This window comes from Emys orbicularis, chromosome 22 (assembly GCF_028017835.1).
Source record: "Emys orbicularis isolate rEmyOrb1 chromosome 22, rEmyOrb1.hap1, whole genome shotgun sequence".
Taxonomy (NCBI): domain Eukaryota; kingdom Metazoa; phylum Chordata; order Testudines; family Emydidae; genus Emys; species Emys orbicularis.
Window position 1 is genome coordinate 13,355,643 of NC_088704.1, and position 18,706 is coordinate 13,374,348.

The 18,706-nt window shown below is 46.3% G+C and overlaps 1 protein-coding gene across 1 annotated transcript in view; it reads right to left on the bottom strand.

Annotated features, from left to right (window-relative positions):
- The window catches only part of SLC25A33 (solute carrier family 25 member 33), a 34,371-nt gene extending 21,738 nt beyond the window's left edge, over positions 1-12,633 (bottom strand). The window contains exon 1 of the mRNA XM_065421328.1: positions 12,545-12,633. Coding sequence (XP_065277400.1) covers positions 12,545-12,594 — 50 coding nt within the window. The 5' untranslated portion in view covers positions 12,595-12,633. The remainder of the gene's footprint in view (positions 1-12,544) is intronic.
- Positions 12,634-18,706: the final 6,073 nt, after the last annotated feature.

Sequence of the window (18,706 nt, forward strand, 5' to 3'; positions counted from 1 at the left end):
GAGCGTCTTAACTGCTAGGTGCTATTACAGGGGGGGAAATTGGAGATGCACAAAATTATATGTAAAGCCACTCAAAAAAAGGCAGAGCTTCGTAACCACCATCTTTGCAGTGTGTCACCCACATCAGTCTCACCAGCATCCGGTTATATAAATATTTAAAAACAAACAAACAAACAAAAAAACACAAAACACAAATAACCCAACCCAAAACCAGAGTTTTTATGCTCGGCAATACCCTGAGGATTCTGGCAGGCTGAAATGGGAGCAGAGGAAGCCCTCTCACTGTTCCTGGCAAGTAATCAGCTATCAGAGAATTTCAGACCTTACAACAGGGTGCTAGGCAAAAGGCAATCTTGGCTACTGGGGTCCCTTTTTATTCAGGGCCGTAGGACTGTAGCCAAAACTCTGAATTGCATCTTGAAGCGAACAGGTGGCAGTGCAAAGAGCAGGAGCACTTGCTGCCTGATCTGCGCTTTTGTGCTGTTAAAGTTAAACGTAAAAACGCAACGTTATGCTTTAATTATTTATACTACAGTAGCACTTAGACTGGGATCAGGGCCCCATCGTACAGGGACTGTAAGAAACTTTCCCTGCCCAAATAAGCTTACAAATCTAAATATACAAGACAGATAATGGGTGAGAGAAGGCAACGTTATCTCTGTTTTACAGATGGGGAAACCGAAGCACCGAGCGATTAAGTGACTTGCCCAAGGTCACGCAGGAAGTCTGCATTAGAACCAGGAATAGCCCAAACTGCACCATGCCAAACATCTAGCTACATCTTGTTTATTTCATATACATGATAAAAACAAAGTTGGTTATCCGATTCTCTGATTATTTTTAGAAGCAAGCTGTACAAAATAAAGGCCTAGGGTTTTACGCGAGTATGTGTACTACCACAGCCCTCATGACTGTGACATGAGAACATTATGATTCCTCACGGAGTGACATCTCTTGTTATGCAATTTCCTAACCTTCTCAGACATCTGGCCATTCTCCTCCAGCCACTAGCTTCCTCCTCCTTGCCATCCTGCCCTGTTCCCACACATGAATTGCCCTTCCATCCTGCCATTAATTCAGTAACCTCAGACACGTATGCAGCCTCTACCATTTAAGTGTAAGTACTTCCTGGAATAAAAGTGTGTAACCTTTTGATACACAGCACGAGTTAGTACCCGCATCATCAACTTTAACCGCTCAGGGCAAACGTTACCAGCATGATTTTAAACATAACACTATCTAGCAGAGCAAATCTCTGGACTTCAATAGGTTGAGCAAATTCTGTTCATAATATAAATACTCTGCAGGTCAGCTCCAGTAAGTACTTCAGTGCATTAACATCTTGTTCTGATCAGCTGATTTTCCTCCACATGAGGTTTCCTTGCATCATCTCTCCCTGTGACGTTCTGTTTCCTGGGAAAACAGCTGTTTCCTGGGAAGACAGCTGAAAATAGCCTGCTGTGCATAAAGGAACTTTCTAGTATTCCCAGAGTGTCTCATACTCCTACATCTGGAAAAAGGAAAAAAAAGGCAACAACCTTAAACAGCTATGCAAACAAAGCTAAAACCTTGCAGTACTGGTGTCATGGAGTCCCCGGGCGATGCTCTGGAACTGCTCCCCACAAAGCCAGTTAGGACTTTGGGGAGCCTCCTCTCCCTTGGAGCAGACTGTCTTCAGGGCAAGAAGCTTACACGGCTTCACCTCCTGGGTCTCTCCTGGGAGCATTCAGCATATACCCCTCCGTGCGCTTCCCACAGCGAGTCCGCCCAGGCGGGGTCCTGGGGAAGCCAAAGGGTTCTGCACCCCCCACTTCGCAGTCAGACGTGACTTTCAGCCAGCCAGTAAAATAGAGGTTTATTAGATGACAGGAACACGGTCTAAAACAGAGCTTGTAGGTACAGCAGCGAACGGGACCCCTCGGCCGGGTCCATTATGGGGTTCAGAGAGCCAGACACCCACGTCTGCCCTCACTCCTAGTCCCCAGGTAGCTCCAACTCCCAAACCCCCTCCAGCCCCTCCTTCTCTTGGCTTTGTCTCTTTCCTGAGCCAGGAGGTCACCTGATCTCTTTGTTCACCTTTAGCTATTTCCTTGCAGGGGGGGAAGGGGCCCTGGCCATTTGTTACCAGGGAGACGGAGTGTCAGTGATTTATGCACACTGGCCTTTCCCCACCACCTAGAGACTTAAGAAATGCATAGGGGAAACTGAGGCACCCACACAGTATTCAGCGGCAACATTAAGAACAGTCCCACTTTGTCACAACTGGATTATGAATATGCAGCCAGACCAGTTTCCAAAGTAAAAGTTACAGCTATCGTGTCCACCAAGACACCGTACTGGTTAAATTACTTTCATGTACCAGTTGCAAGACTTTAGTTCTCAGGACAAGTTACACAGCTTTTATTGCTTTGGCCTCTTGTAAAATCAAAATAAAAGGGGTTCTCAATCGATTTGTTCTTCATTAGGAAAGAGAAAGCAGTCCAGAATCAGAAAGGTCTAAGACAGCTAAAAGTATTGTCTACTCTCTCCACCCTCACCTACGTATTACAGGCAGCAGAAACACATGATCACAACAGAAATGGCTCTTTCCCATGATGTGAATAATTCCCATCAGTGCCAGAAGGGCCACAAAAGCAGCTAGTAAGCAGTTATGACAAAAACTGATGGGAATGCCTATGTAACTACATACAGGTGGGGCTGGAACAATTTGTATAGTGAGGGTGCTGAGAGACATTGAACCGAACTGTAAACCCTGTATATAATGGAAGCCACTTGAAGCCAGGGGGTGCAGTAGCACCCCCCACACTTCTAGTTCCAACACCTATGACTACATAAGCATCTTAACTGCTAGGTGCTATTACAGGGGGGGAAATTGGAGATGCACGAAATTATATGTAAAGCCACTCAAAAAAAGGCAGAGCTTCGTAACCACCATCTTTGCAGTGTGTCACCCACATCAGTCTCACCAGCATCCGGTTATATAAATATTTAAAAACAAACAAACAAACAAAAAAACACAAAACACAAATAACCCAACCCAAAACCAGAGTTGATATGCTCGGCAATACCCTGAGGATTCTGGCAGGCTGAAATGGGAGCAGAGGAAGCCCTCTCACTGTTCCTGGCAAGTAATCAGCCATCAGAGAATTTCAGACCTTACAACAGGGTGCTAGGCAAAAGGCAATCTTGGCTACTGGGGTCCCTTTTTATTCAGGGCCGTAGGACTGTAGCCAAAACTCTGAATGGCATCTTGAAGCGAACAGGTGGCAGTGCAAAGAGCAGGAGCACTTGCTGCCTGATCTGTCCAGGTTGCTAGGCTCAACATTTGATTGTGCTTTTCTCTTTTTACCTCCCACTTTCTAGATTTGCAAAGACCTTGACATTCATACTTAATGTCTGCCCCAGTACACAATGACTTTATTCTAAAGAAGCTGTCAGCAGCCCAACCACCTAGTCTATGTGCACGACTCCCGAAACTTAAAACCAAAACTCAGCCAGAAAGAGAAACCTGAACTCAGCATTCCTAGACCAAACATAATTGTTGGGGGAAATTAAGAATGATCAATGGGTGTAACCTTAGAAAACACAGAATGGGACAAAAACTGCTATGAGCCCAGCCAAGGCTACAATGAAGGATAATTTGAGAGGACCAGACTGGAAGGCCCTTAGCAAATGCTTGACAGTGTGAATAACACTTCACTCTTACATAGCGCTTCTCATCAGTTGATCTCAAAGCACTTTACAAAGGAGGCTAATATCATTTACCCCCATTTTAAATATTGAGAAACTGAGGCACAGAGAAAGGAAGTGACTTGCCCAGGGTCACCCAGCAGGTCAATGGCAGAGTCAAGAATAGAATCATTCCCTTCAGTGGGACCACTCAGGTAAATAATTGCTCATTTACACAAGTACGGGGCTAACAATCTACCTTCTACTGTTTCATTGTGTGCCCATCTTCATCCTAGGAAAACTGGAAGCACCGAGAAAAGTTTCCCCAACAACTGAATTTTGAGTCATCTCAAAGCTAAGGGGTTCTGGGGTGAATGCGCTTTACAGAGCTTTTCCCCAGATTTATTTCGCGGTGGAAAGTTCCAGTCTGTTTTTCTGGAACATGCCACATGCTCCAGCAATGAACACACAGTGGGGACAGTTAAGCAGGTCATGCCTTCAATGTTTGAGCACTGCATTAAGTGAGTGAAATAAGCCAATGCATACTCAGGGACTGAAGCAGATTTTGTATTAAAATAAGTAATGAAATAAGGACAAGCAGACAAGCCCCTTAATTATATTAAGCATTCAATAAAGTTCCAACTAATAATTGTGTTACCAGGTACATGAATTCTTGCAAAGCATTTTCCTGTTTTTCAGATCAGTGCTGTGTTTAGACACTACTCGGGAAATAGAAAGACCTTTTTCTTATCAGAGTACACAGACCGGTCGGGACAAGCATAGCTATGACTGGGAGCCAAGAACTCGAGTTCTAATCCAGATTTTGCCCATGACTTACTATGTGGCCCTGCAAGTCATGTTAGCCTGTCTCTCCCCGTTTCCCCCATCTGTAAGGTAGGTGAATTAGTACTCTCCTCCTCCCAGAGGGTGTTGTAAGGATTAGTGTTTGCGCTGCGCTATACAAGTATTAACCTCTGCTGGAGCAATTTGTTAGGAGGTCTCCTCTGCCCTATTCCTTATTGATTTAAGAAAACCCCACAAATCTACCTGCTACTGCAAGTGCTCTACACGGAGCAATATCGTAAATCCTGAAGCTAGTGCAGAGAGTGGCAGCTTGTTTGTTAAATAGAGTCCTTCACCATAAACACACGGCACCAATGTTTTGTGACCTGCACTGGGTACCCAGTGGCTCCCAGGTGAAGTTTAAAGGTGTTGGTTTTGATCAATAGAGCCTTAAATGGCCTGGGGCTCACCTGCTTGAAACACCTCTTGCAGATGCAGTGATGCCACTTAAAACATTGGCAGTGATCAAACTAGAGCAACTTTGGATGCATCTGAGAGTAGCCAGGAAGGTTCTCTGTGAAGACTCCTTGTATCTTCCTCATCTTTGGAATCTGCCCACACACCTTTGGTCTGAAATAGCTTGAGCTGGTTGACCTCCAGGGCATATTGCAAACCCAATCTTTTCCAGCAGGCTTTTCAAGAGGGCTTCTTCACCGGCTGTTTCCTTTTGGAATCTGCGAAGCAGGGGAGGTTTTGAATTGGACCCCAATCCTGGAAACACTTAGGTGCACACACAATTAAAAAAATTTATTAAAGCTAATGTTAAAAAAATATAATACGTAAGTTGGGAAAAGAGTGTCTGTACATCTAGGTATAGTGCTTAGTTTATCCACATATACAAATTTCAGAGCTGTAGCCGTAGCCTGAAGTCTACTCATTCTTTTCACATATACAAAGTTAGTTTTTTAAAAAGTCATATGATACAGAGAGTACATAATCAGCAATAACCCATATTTAGGTGAATAGATTTAACAATACAGTTCAGATATTAGAATCCGAATACTCGGGTACATCACTCATGAAGAGTTGTACAGAGATTTGGTTATGGAAAACACATATGAGTGGAGATTGTCCCTCAGTAATTGAGAATTAGGTTGGTTGTCCATTTAGAAAATACAATCCATGAGGAAAATATTTGTTACTTTCCTGACTGCACTTCTCATCAGCACTCCAGCTCATCCCTCCTAGTGCTGCTGATGTCCGGTGATGTGTTCTATATAAATGTCCCTCGACCACCCAATGGCATCCGACACCACGAGTTGCTGCATCAGCCAAGCATAGCGTTGACCGATTCCGCATTCTCTCAGCACTCGCTCTTATTGGGGTCCCATGTGCCTAAGGCTTCGACGATCAGTGCGTGTGTCTGGACCTGGTAACTCTTAGCTCTCAAGGTTTTGGCCAGAGGGGCATATTTCTCTACCTTTCGAGCTTGGCCATCGTGGAAGGCCAGGGTCCTGTTATCTAATGGCACTGTGATGTCTACAATGATGATCTTCTTCTGGTCCTCATTGGTGATGACGATGTCCCGTCACAGTTGGTTCCAGGGATGGCGGAGTTTATGGCAACCTTCCCCTTGGGTGGCGGAATGGTTCTGGCCAGGCGATCTTTGATGGCTTTGTATTGCAGCTGGCAAGCTCTCGCATGGGGCTTGCAGCTACACAGGACGTGGGGTAGCGTCCTGTTGTCGTAGCCGCACTTCCTGCATCGCTTGTCCCAATTCCCGTGGCGGACGGCTCCATTCAGTGGGACGCAGTTGAGCCAGGCCCTGTGGATGAACCTCCAGCCGGCAAATCGGGTGAAGCTGCCCCTGGGGAGGAAGTGGTTGCTGGCATCCCACTTGCACGTCACCTCGAACGCCTTGCCCTGGTCCGGCTTCCGTTTCAGGGTTTCCACATATTGGCAGCGGATGGCATCCTTCAGGGTCCTCTCCAGCATGCTTCTAGCTCTCGGAGTGATGATAGTGTAATACGTATTTTCACCAGTGGCACCAGGACTTCCAGCTCCTGGAGTTCCTCACACCATGTCCAGTGGCAGCCAATACACTTCTCCAGTCATCGCGTAGCGTTGCGGGCATAAGTCCAGAGTGAAGCAAAGTCTCTCCTTCTCTTCGAAATTCGCCTTCCAGCAAGCCGCTCAGGTAGGTGGCAAAATCTTGGTTGGACGGGGTCCTGGCGATTTGCTTCTTGATGGCATCCTGCAGAGCGCTTTCCGCGATGTTCCTCACTGTGGAGTCTGGGCATGTCAGAAGGTGGAAGGCGCGAGTGATCACGGCAATGTCGCACAGATCACCCATTTGAGGGACATTGGCGCCACCTTGCCTGTGCAAGATGTACACCAGTTCATTGGTGGCCCTTTGGGGAAGAAACATCCACTTCTTTACCAGCTGCCGGATGGTGCTGTCTGCCTTGTTCAGATATACCTTCGCCATGGCAGATTCCCTCAGGACAAATGAGATATGGGGCATCAGGAAGCTGTTCAAGGCATTGATCTTCTGCCATGGTGCCAGTAGGGAGGAGTTGATCCTGGCCACATCTCTTAGGATCTCCGCGATAGTATCCTCAGGTGTCTGCTGGACGTAGAAACCTGTCAGCGTGCTGAGATGTTGGTACACTTGCCCGTCCTCGAGGAAGATCATGGGTTCACCCTGGATCTGAAGAGACATTGTCTGGACCGAATCCCTTCGACTGCCATCGATATGCAGGGATGCACACTCCCTGGCATTGAAGCAGAGTCCCATCCAGTTGGCAACCTGGCTGGTGACTTACTCACGCAACTGGTCTCACTGGTTTGAATTGGGACTATTCACCTGGGTAAAGCTACACATGTGGGATGAGTTTGTGGGATCAGGGTGTTAGTTTGTAATGCCTTTTTGCTGCATGGTGGTTGTAAAGACCCCCTGCCAGTTCTGGAGGGGGAAAAGGGAGCATTACAGCCTCCATTTCAAATGAATGATTCCAAGAATACATACTATTTTCACTATGCTGTAGGGCCAGATCCTCTTCCCACTGACTTCAATGGTGCAGAATCAGGGCCAGAAGGAATCCAGACTTTCAGATGGGTACAGTTCTGTTTTTCAACTCATCTCTCATTCTTGTTTGTTGCTGATTAAATCCTTCTTGCCTCAGGCTCATTTTTCCAAACCACAGCACAGGAAGATTTGCTTTGCTGTCATTAGTGTGATCCTTAAAAGGGACACTCCATCTAACAAAACAAGAATAAATCAGCAAGAACCACTGTGACTGCCTAAGTGTATGCAGGATTGGGGCCTTGGATTAGGAGCTCTTCCAAACAGTTTGTTTGGACAATGCCTAGCAGATAGCCCAGTAGCACCCCTAACTATCTACATGTCTTAGGTTTTCATATGGACTTTATCACCATAGTAACATAGCACCTAACCATCTTTAATTGTAAATATCCTCAAGCAACAAATAATGGGTGGGAGAGAGATACAGCACACAACTCAGACATCCTATCGGCTATCCCCAACAGGCCCCCTATTGAGCCCTTACACTTGGCTAATTTCTCGGATATCTTGGTAGAAACAGGTCTAGAGGAAGAATTTAAGTTCAGTGCATTAAGAGTTCACATGGAAGAAAGCAGGAAGACAGAAATGAACAGGGGCAGAGGGAGCGTCTGGCAGAGATGAAGAGGAGTGGTTGGTCACATGGTTAAGAGCTGCAAGTGTTAAATAGGATAACCATGCTGTGACCACCTAGGAACTTCACTGTCACCACTATGCTGCATAAAACAGCGTTATGAATTTCACATAGATCCTCTGGCCTCAAGAGTGCAGGCTGTGAGCTTCAAGGAAAGACTCCACGACTACTTTGTTATTTTCATTTTTATAGACAGTTCTGTGGTGCCCATCACAATCATATATTCGCAATACAGGGACCGAGCACACAGTTGAGCAATTCCAGCCCAATCCAATACAGGGTAGTGGTGCACATTCACACTAGCTTGGTTTGTTACAGTACCATTACTGCTGTTGAGTGTGAACAGTTAGTCACATGGATGATTGACAGCAAGGATAGACCTTCAGCACAGGGATCCTTTTCTATTAGTGTGTCTGTACAGGGCCTAACCTACCTGAAATCCACCTCCCTGTGCCTTACTGCCAAACCTGTGGTCACAAGGGTGCTTGAGCTAGATCCCCTCATTATAAAAGAGGGGACGGTTGGCAGGGTGTTTCCTGTGACAGCCCAAGTTTGGTGACTTTCTAGGTATGCTGCAAAAGACACCTGTTCAATAGGATATTCGGAGAAGCTGAGGTTAGGTGGCGAAGGGGATGGCTCAGGTCCTGTGGAACTGATTTTCATGCTGCTGAGGATCAATTTAATTATATTTATTGTACAATTATGTTGGGGCACTGGAACCTTGGATAGGCATCTTTATTATCTACATAAATGAACAGACAGGGCCCCCATCTCAATGGCAGAATCCAGGTGCTACTGTACTTAAGGCAACATGTACTACTCCAAGCCAGAAGGAGAAAGGTATTGCCTTCAGAAAACAGCTTTGTGGGTTTTAATTTACTGAATGAATCAGTATTGCTAGCCTGAAAAACAGGAGTATAAAAAGTTGCAATGGTTCCTGGCATTTCTGAGTAAATATCCTTCCCAGAGAGTTCTGGGCTCCACCTTTTAAAGAGTTGTAAACTTCTGCCCTATTTTTAAACTTATTCTTATGTCAAAGTTCAGTATACTACATGCAGGATCCTGGATGTTCTGAAAGTGACTAAAAGATGGAAAGGCTACAAAAAGCTCTCCTTTCTCCTCCTGGAGAACTTTCTGTAGTAATAAAAATACCGTGTCTCTTTCTGTCATTTTATGGTTGAAATTTCTTAAGAGAAAAATCCTCCAATGCTGGCACTAAGTAATTAAGTGGACTAAATGAAACTGATTGCTGATCTTAATCTAGTTAATAGTGGAGCCTTGCTTACGTCTCAGAACATTGGTCTGTTGCTAAATAGAGGAATTCAGTCTCCAGTGTCTTCTGGCATCTTTTGGAACATTAGGTTATGCAGTTTCACAGCCTTGCTTTTTAATCACAGCCTATGCAAGAAGTTCTAAATATGCTGTGAATTGGGGGAGAATGTTTGCAGTTAAGTGATGGTCTGTCAAGTTGCCTAAAGAGCACAGGCTAAGGCAGACCATCACTCAACTGCAAACATTCTCCCCCAATTCAGAGCAGCTCTGCCTTCGGATGGTGTCCTGCAGCTCCCATTGACTTCAACAGGAGACACACATAAGGGCAGGATTTAGCCTCAAGTCATTCGTTTAACAAATTCAGCAAAACATCAGTTATATAGGATTTTTTAATTACACACACTTTGATATCATTGCAAACACAACTGACTTTTCTCAGTCTGGTCCCAAGACCCACCAAGTTAGGGTATGTCTTCACTAGCAACGTTGCGGCACCAGCACTGGGAGAGAGCTCTCCCAGCGCTGTAAAAAACCCACCTCCAGGGGGGAGTAGCGTGCTCCCAGCGCTGGTGCACTGTCTACACTGCCACTTTACAGCACTGAAATTTGCAGCACTGGGGGGGGAGAGAGTTCTCACCCCTGAGCAAGAAAGTTGCAGCGCTGTAACGTGCCAGTGTAGACAAGGCCTTAGACTCCTACCTTTACTGCCTAAGAGCAGCCTTGCAAACCTGTCATAATTTGCCAGCCCTGGCACAGAATCCATTGGCTTTTATTATGAAGACAATGAGAACACAGTTTTATAATTCTGATCAATACACACACAAAAAGGCTTTAGTGTTAATAGCAGGTCAGTACAGAAACACTCAACTGGGTAGATGCTGCTTTTTAGGTCTCATGTCTGAAGCAAAAGCCTCTGAACTGTGCTCTTATGTAACCAAGAAACAAAATACAAAGCCTTAAAGCTATTAAAATTCGCTTCAGACAAGACTGAATTCCAGCATGTGGTCGACCACAACTATCAACTGCCATTACCCTTCCCAAGTCATCCTCATAAAACATTCACCGCTAATCCCCACTGCTAAAAATCAAGAAAAACAAAATCCACCCCACCCTTACATCCCTGCACCTGAATCGGAACGAAACCTCAGGATTCCAGGCGTTCAATCATTGCATTAAAAGAAAATATTCGAGCCCTGCCACACTTTTTCATGACATGGTCTCTTCCATACGCAGACATGGACCCAGTGACCCCATCACAAACTGCTCTTTTCCCTTTGCCTGCCTCAGGCTGCACCAGCCTTACAGCATGAATGCATAATACATGTCCCCGGAATGTTCCTTTCCCCTACCAGGAATAGTCAATATGCACAAGTTGCAGGGTCCAGAAAGAACAGATTATTACACTGACCCTTCCAGGAAGGTAGTGACATTTATACAGAGTCCAAACTTCACTCTTATGGGGACGTTCTCAAGGAAGAGACACTTTTTATCACTGAGGTGTGGGAGGGGGAAGAAGCACTAAACCATTCAGCCTCCGGAGGAATGAACACAGACTGCTATGTTGCTACTCCATGGTTCTTTCTGGCTTTGCAGATGAATGGCAATTGCTGCTCAGGGTATCCCTGGATGTGGCACTCCAGTGCAGTCGTGTTTCCAGCCAAGTGACCCCCGTATAAAATGCTCACAAAGTCCATACCAAAGGCTGACCAGGGCTCTAAGCGCCTCCCTACTACCTTCTCCATCGCCAACACCATCAATTGCTGACGCCATCAATACCGCACCAAAAATACCCCCATTCCCTTAACAATCATAAGGCTTTAGACTTGCTTGCCCCTAATGATGCAATACTTGGAAAAGATGTTTTATTTTGCTAGGATGCAATACAGTTCCACTGCAGGGAGGCAGCAGCAACAGCTTACACAACCTTATTGCAATGGCACAAACAACAAGAATGCAGGGGAAGGAGGTGGATGAGACAAGGGAAGATTTAAAAGACTGAAGGAAAACAAACCAGCAGATCAATAGCAACCCAACAGCTGATCGCAGGTGACACGGAGACAGAGAAAGCAACAATACTGTAGCATCAAGTGTTTGCACTATCAAAATGTATGTATAAAAGGATGGGGAATTGCAGCCCAAAGGGAAAGTTTCCAGTGAGGTTATGAGCAGCTGAAAACAGGTTATATTGAAAAACTCGGTGCAAACCAGAACTGCAATGGTAGCAGCAGGCATGCACTATGATCCAGAGCACCTCCAGATATCACCACCACTTTGGCCTGTACTGTCAGCAGGTATATCCTATGTGCCTGCACTAGAGCATGAACTTTATGGATCATGGATTGTGCCTTCCATGTCCACACAGCACGGAGTACATTGCCAGGCAGTCTGCCCTAAATCCCAGCCTTGGCTGCTGATGAAACGCATGTTCTACCATGTGTGTGGAGATGTGTGTGTGTGTGTGTGCAGCTAACACATGTGAACCTCATTAACCCCATCCCTGCCCATACCCGCTTCCCCCCACACTCCTCTGACGCACATGTGGGTGGGCGAGTATGTGTGGGGGATGGTACTTCCCCTTCCTCCCCATCCCACGTGTGAGACTATTCAAGTCTCACCCTCCCTATACAAAACCTCTTTATAACCGAAGCCTTTTAGGAGACTGATTCTAGAGAGATCAGCACGAGGGGAGGGGAAGGGAAGATGAGGCAGGGAAAATGAAGGGGGGGGGGGTTGGGAAAGCAGGAAAAGGGAGAACAGGTGAAGGGCAGAGGGGGGGGGGGAGCCAGGACACCCGAGGAGGAAGGAGGAGAGGGGAGACGGAAGGGGGGGGACTGAGCCAGGACAGCCGAGGGGGAAGGAGAGGGGGGGAAAGGAAAGGGGGGGCTGAGCCAGGACACCCGAGGGGGAAGGAGGAGGGGGGGGAAGGAAAGGGGGGGCTGAGCCAGGACACCCGAGGGGAAGGAGGAGAGGGGGGGAAAGGAAAGGGGAGGCTGAGCCAGGACACCCGAGGGGGGAAAGAAAAGGGGGGGGCTGAGCCAGGACACCCGAGGGGAAGGAGGCGGACGAGCCCCGGCCCCCGGGGATGGCCAGGCCCGGGCACTCACCCCCCAGCGAAGAGGTGGAGCAGCGTGTTCTCCTGCGGGGCCCCCGCCATGGCTCCGCCGCCGGCTCCTGCGACCGGCACCACTGCTGCCTCCTCACTGCGATTGCGCCGGCTGGGCCCAGGACCAGGGCCTGGCGGGGGAGGAGCCTCAGGAGCCACGTGAAGCCGGCGGGATGTGAACCCACCAACCAGGGGCTGAGCCGGGCGGGACCTTCGGGGGGCGGGGCGGGGGCGCTGGCACTGACGTCATAGCGAAAAACGAAAGCTCTGACGCTACAATAGGCTATTGGGAGGCGAGGCTGGGGCATTGTGGGATGGGGTGCAATGGGGAGATTGTGGGGTGCAATGGGATGGGGATGCAGGGAGATTGGGGTACAGTGGGATGGGGGGTGCAGGGAGATTGTGGCCCACAATTTGTGGGGTGCACTGGGATGGGGGGTGCAGGGAGACGATGGGGTGCAAGGAGATTGGGGGTACAATGGGATGGGGTGCAGGGAGATTGGGGGGTGCAGTGGGGGTGCATGGGATGGGGTGAAGACTTAGGGCTAGTGCAATGAGATTGGAAGGGGTATGCAAGGGTGTGAGTTTAGGGCTGGCACATTGGGGCTGGGAAGTACAGCAGGGGTAGGGATGCAGGGGCAACCAGGTAGGAGTGCACTGGGATTAGATATGCAGCAAGAAGACTGTGCAGTGGGAATGGGGTTTCAGCAAGCAGGTAGGCAATGCACAGAGGCTGTGTGTACACCATGGAGGCAGCTTTTGCAGTGGGGCTTGATTACATTAAGGAAGCAGTCAAATCAGTTTGTATAACAGGACTGTGAGGTTCAATGGGCCAGGACTTTTCCAATGGGGTAGGTTGTTGGGACAGCTGGAACCTAGGGTGCAATAGAGCAACTGTTTGCAACTGTGCAGAGTGTTATCTGCAGTCTTTCATGCAGATTGATGTTACAATATGGTGACAAGGTTGCAGATATTTAGGCCTGGAGATGGGTGGAGATTTGAGATCAGAGGGATGATGATAGTGTCTGATAGGACAGTTCCAGGCTATAAACTCAAAGCCTTCCTGAGATAAGAGAATCTTATCTGAGCCTCATTCCCTTATGATTGCCTTGCTGGGTGGAGTTCCTGGGTGTTAAAGCTGAGTGCATTATACTGCTAGCTACCATACCTGGGTGAAGTCAGTGGGGAGTGCGAGGGATGAAAGCGGTGACACGATTTGTCCCAAAGGTATTTTGCTACTGACACATTTCAGACTAAATAACTAAATGCTGCATCTTTTCCCTGAGTGTAATGTCAGCCTCTTTTGCACACTTAATATCTCCCTCGTCTCTCCTTCAAATCTCTCAACAAAACTGTCAGCTAACATCCCATCTCCATCCCCATCATGCTCCTCTATCCAGGTGTTTTCTATAGTCATTCACCTGCCTGACCTGGCAGGATTGAAACCCTCTATTTGGTATAGGCAGCCCAAATTTTGCCCTTCAAAAATCATGAGTTTGGCTTAAAGATAACACATTTCATATTCTTTCTATTTCCAGTCTGGTTTTTTAATCTTAAAGGGGCCCAGGGGTCATATTTGCTAGCTTTTCTCCACAGGCATTAGGGCTAGAGGCTCTCGACTTAAAAAAAAAAAAAAAAAAAAAAAAAAAAAAGTACACTGACTTTCTCACAATCTCTTGACTCCTGGAGTTGCGACTTTAAGAAAAATACCAAACAAAATCCCAAGAGTTGGCCACACTGTCACCCCCCCAAAAACATGGCTATTCAAATTATTGTAACTCACACTGGGGGCATGCAAAAAAAAAAAAAATCCTTTAAAAACTTCTCCGTTTATCCTATTAACCTCCCCGGAACAAATACACAGGTACTTGATCGGGATCCTTAATATCTTTGCTGACTGTGTTACCCGTATAAATCAGAATGTAAGCTACACAGGGCTGTGATACCTACCGTGAGCCATGTGGAGCTATGGCCTTGATTCAGCTAAGTAATGGGACTATTCACTTGGTTCAAGCTAGGTGTGTGCTTAAGTACCGTGGGCATATGTAAACAGTAATTAATAATCAGATCATCCTCTGTATCCTGCCAGATACAGTTGGGAAAGCAGAGACTTGCCAAAAGCACAGGCATTTCTAGACAGATGTCAAACACAGGGCACCTGGCTCAGATATCAGCTCACATCAACAGTTAACAACTCTGTCTGCATCGCACATTTACTACTTTAAAGAGTCAGCGTGCTTTCTAATATTGTCACTGAACACAGAACTATTTCACAAATATACCGGGAGACTGTGGACTATTATTATAACAGGTATTTTTAAAGTGCTTATCAATTTAGCATCTGGACTGAAGATGCTCGGGGGGGTACAAACCAGCAGTGCTATTAACGTCCTGCACCCACATCTTCCTTTAAGCATCTACATTGTCTCTCTTTATAACCTGACCCTTAAAGCTGGAGCCAGGAACTTGTGTCTGAATCACTTTAATGATCACTTATGTTGTACTTTTCTTCCATGGACTTCAAAGCAGCTTACCAAGGTATTCTATTCTAGTTTGTTCTATAAAAGTTCTTATACCTTGCTTATCACCATAGTGTCTGAGCTCTTTTCACTAGTGCATGAAGCAACGTGACTACACATCTGTCATGGGTTATTTGTTCTCACATCCTGTCTCCAGGGGGAGAAGCACGTGCAGTGGAGTGTCTTGTTTTGGTAGGTTTTTTTAGTGTTCTTATTTTTAAACATGCCTGTTGCTGTGTGTTTATGTTGGCTAAGGTAGGTCCCAGAAATGTGCCTTGCACTTGGAGTGGAAGGCAATGAGGTTTTTGATGGTCCTTGGTTCTTGTGTGGGAGTTCATTCCACAGTCTCGGACGGCCCCTGAGAAAATTCTGTCTCCTGCACAGACAAGCTTTACCCTTATTGTAGAGAGGAGTTGAGTTGTGAACCATGGTCTTCATTCCAGAGCATTAGGTGATCTTTTAGATATCTTAGGCCCAGGCCATGAAGCGCTTTGAAGAGGACTGAGAAGACTTTGAAACTGATTTGAAATTGTATGGGGAAGCCAGCGTAGAGAGCAGAGGACAGGTCTGAGGTGCTCACAGCAGACTGTGTTGCTAAGGAGAAACACTGCAGCATTCTGTACTAACTGGAGTTTCCCAAGTGCTGAAGGTTTCATGCCCTGAAGATTTATCACATTGCTGTAGTCCAGTTGAGAAGTGATGAAGGCATGAATAACTGAGGCCAAATCATTGTTCGCCAGGATGGGACGGAGTCTCTTAGCCAGATGGATATGATAGAAAGCATTACTCGCAGATTCTGTTATGTGAGATCTTAGCATCCGCCAGGAATCCAAGAGTACTCCTAGATGATGGACCAAATTGACCACTTGTGAATGTCTACCATCAACCAAAGGAAACTGCACCCTAACTGCAAACTTTTCAAAATGCTAGGTATATCCCTAAGGTATTATCCCTAATTTGCAGATGTGGAAACCGAGGCACTGAGAGGCAGCAATTTGCCCAAGTTTGCATGCTGAGTCAGTGGAAGAGTCAGGAATAAAATCCAGTTCTCTTGTAGCCCAGTTATCTGATCTAGCCACCAGACAATTCTGCCTCTAGCTCATTTTACCCTTTCACTGCCAAAAATATTTCAAACCACTCACCCACAGGAATGTTGTGGTTTAGAGACTAAGGTATTTCTCATATCAGTAATTGCATGTTTTCTCTGGAATGTCCATATATTGATTTTCTTATTAGGGTAATAATTAGGGTTTTTCATTACAAAGGATCACACACGCTACATACAACTCATTGGAATGCAGCCACCTCTGGGGCAGAGGCAGGTAGATAAGTTGAACACAGGAATAAATTTTGGCTATGGACATAGGGAGCAAAACCCAACTATTACAAAAAGTGCCATCAGATTTTACCAGTACTTTTATATTTGCACTTTGGTTCAGTCCATGTCATCATAAGAAATAAGAATCCATATGTCGTAAGCCATTATAAACCTAATCTATGCAGCAGAGTAAGCCTATGTACCAATAGAACTGTTCTCAAGTGCTATGAAGAGGACTATGTATATGTTATTCAGGGAGTAGCTGACTGTAGATGTTTTTTGCAGAATGGAAAGGTGCAGGTCGGGAAGTTTAAAATCCATCTTTGAAATGCCCATACTATATGTCTGTGTTATAAAAGGTCCCATTCCAGTTCCAACCTGTGACACATTTTGCTGGCATTCTAATACCATTCAGCAGCAGGGATCTCAGTTTCATGTGTTTCAAACCACCAACTGCAATCCCAGAAAATCATGCTTTCTCTCACATGGTTCCCAACAGGCAGCTGTCAGTCATGGGACAAGCCTTGCACAGGGATAATTTTGGAAGTAGTTTAATTTAAATGAGGGACCAAGGTGAAGAGGCTAGGCAAAGAGGCAATACAGATACAGCACGGCTACCACTGAAACCTGACTCCAGGAGAAATGTTTCACCAGGATGTTGTGTTATATATAGGCAAAGACACTGCAGCTAGTAGAAACTTGTGTTTGTGATAGATAGATGGATAACAAGGAAAGATGACTTAGGTTCCGATTTCCAAAATGAAGGAGGGCTCCACAGAAGCCCTGTTGAGAATGATGCTATCTAGCAGTTTAATGTCAAAGGTAATGTCACATCCTTTCCTCTCCCGTTCAATTTCATTATCTTACCTTGGCTCAGATGATCTGGCCCTGCTCTACTGTTCTTGCACTTTCTGATCTGAATTTTGGGCAGCATCCTCCAGTCTGCAATTTACAAGGTCTGCTTTTTCTGGGTCCAAAGTCTCTGTCCTGCCCTCCCCACTTGCTCTGTATCTGCAGCCAACCCAAACGTTTTAAAAAGCGCTTTAGCCTGAGACCTAGGGCATGTCAATGCAAGCACTTACTGTGCCCCTACTAAACTGGAGTGTACATCTACAGCACTCCAGCATGCCACAAAGAGTGTCTATGTGGACCCTGCTGGTGTGCACTATAGGTTCCCTAGTGCAGATTGATACTGGGTCCACATAGACACGTAGTGTGTGGCACACTGGAGCACTGTAGATTTACACCCCAGCTTGCCACACAGTAAGTGCTCATGTAGACATGCCCCAAGACTGAGGCCCTCTCTGTACTAGTGGTTGCATTGCAGGACCTGGTTACAACAGTAGTCACCTAACATGGTTAAAGCATGGCTCTGTTTTCACTATAGAATCATAGGGGTAGATTTCTGAATGGTGCTAAAGTTTTGGACTTTCCCAGGCTTTGAGCGGGGAGGGTCCCAAGCCTGAGCCCTGAACATCTACACCACAACTAAACTGCCCCTTATCCTGAGCCTCGTGAGCCTGAGTGAGCTGACACGGGCCAGCCAGGGTGTTTAATTACAGTGTAGACATACCCTTAGTTGAATTCCTGCAGGGGAAGCAGGGTTGCCACCTTGATGAGTTTGTCCAACAGAACAAATTCAGCTACCCTTATCTCCTGGGGCAAACCTAATGAACCGCGGCAACATTGCATCCAAACCAGCAGTAAAGTGCAGTACAAACCACTTCATCACAGTGACATATTTTGGGATCCATGCAGGGCTAATGCAAATGCTGCTGGAAATATGGCCTTCTGTTCACTAACTCACCCAAGTTGCACTGTCCTGTAGATGTAGAGCTACAGCAGTCATAGCAATGATGGGATTGCCTAATGCAGGCAGGTCTCAGGCTCTGGACAGAGGGGTTAGACAACACAGTGGTAAAAATTCCAGTGCCCTGTCTACACTAGAATCCCTATCATCGCTCCGGTGGGTGGAGAGGCACAGGTGGCAATGCAGCAGGCGTAGATCTCCCCAAAAAGTCTAGCATTGACACAGCCAATGTAGGAGTGCCCCAACACAATCAGGAAAATCCTGAGCGAATGACAGCCCTACCTGGGAGGTGTTTCCTAGTCTGCTTGGCCCTTATCGTTTAATATCATGTGTCATTATCAGACAAAGAATCACTAGCAATATGTATTAGCACATTATTGTACATTTCTAGCACTGGCCCAAATCTTACATAAAACCCACAGAAATCTCCAACACTTTTTTCTTCCTGACAAAACTGTAGCTGCCACTTGTCCTGAGATGGAATTCCACTAAGTGGGTCCCTTACGAACCCTTCCA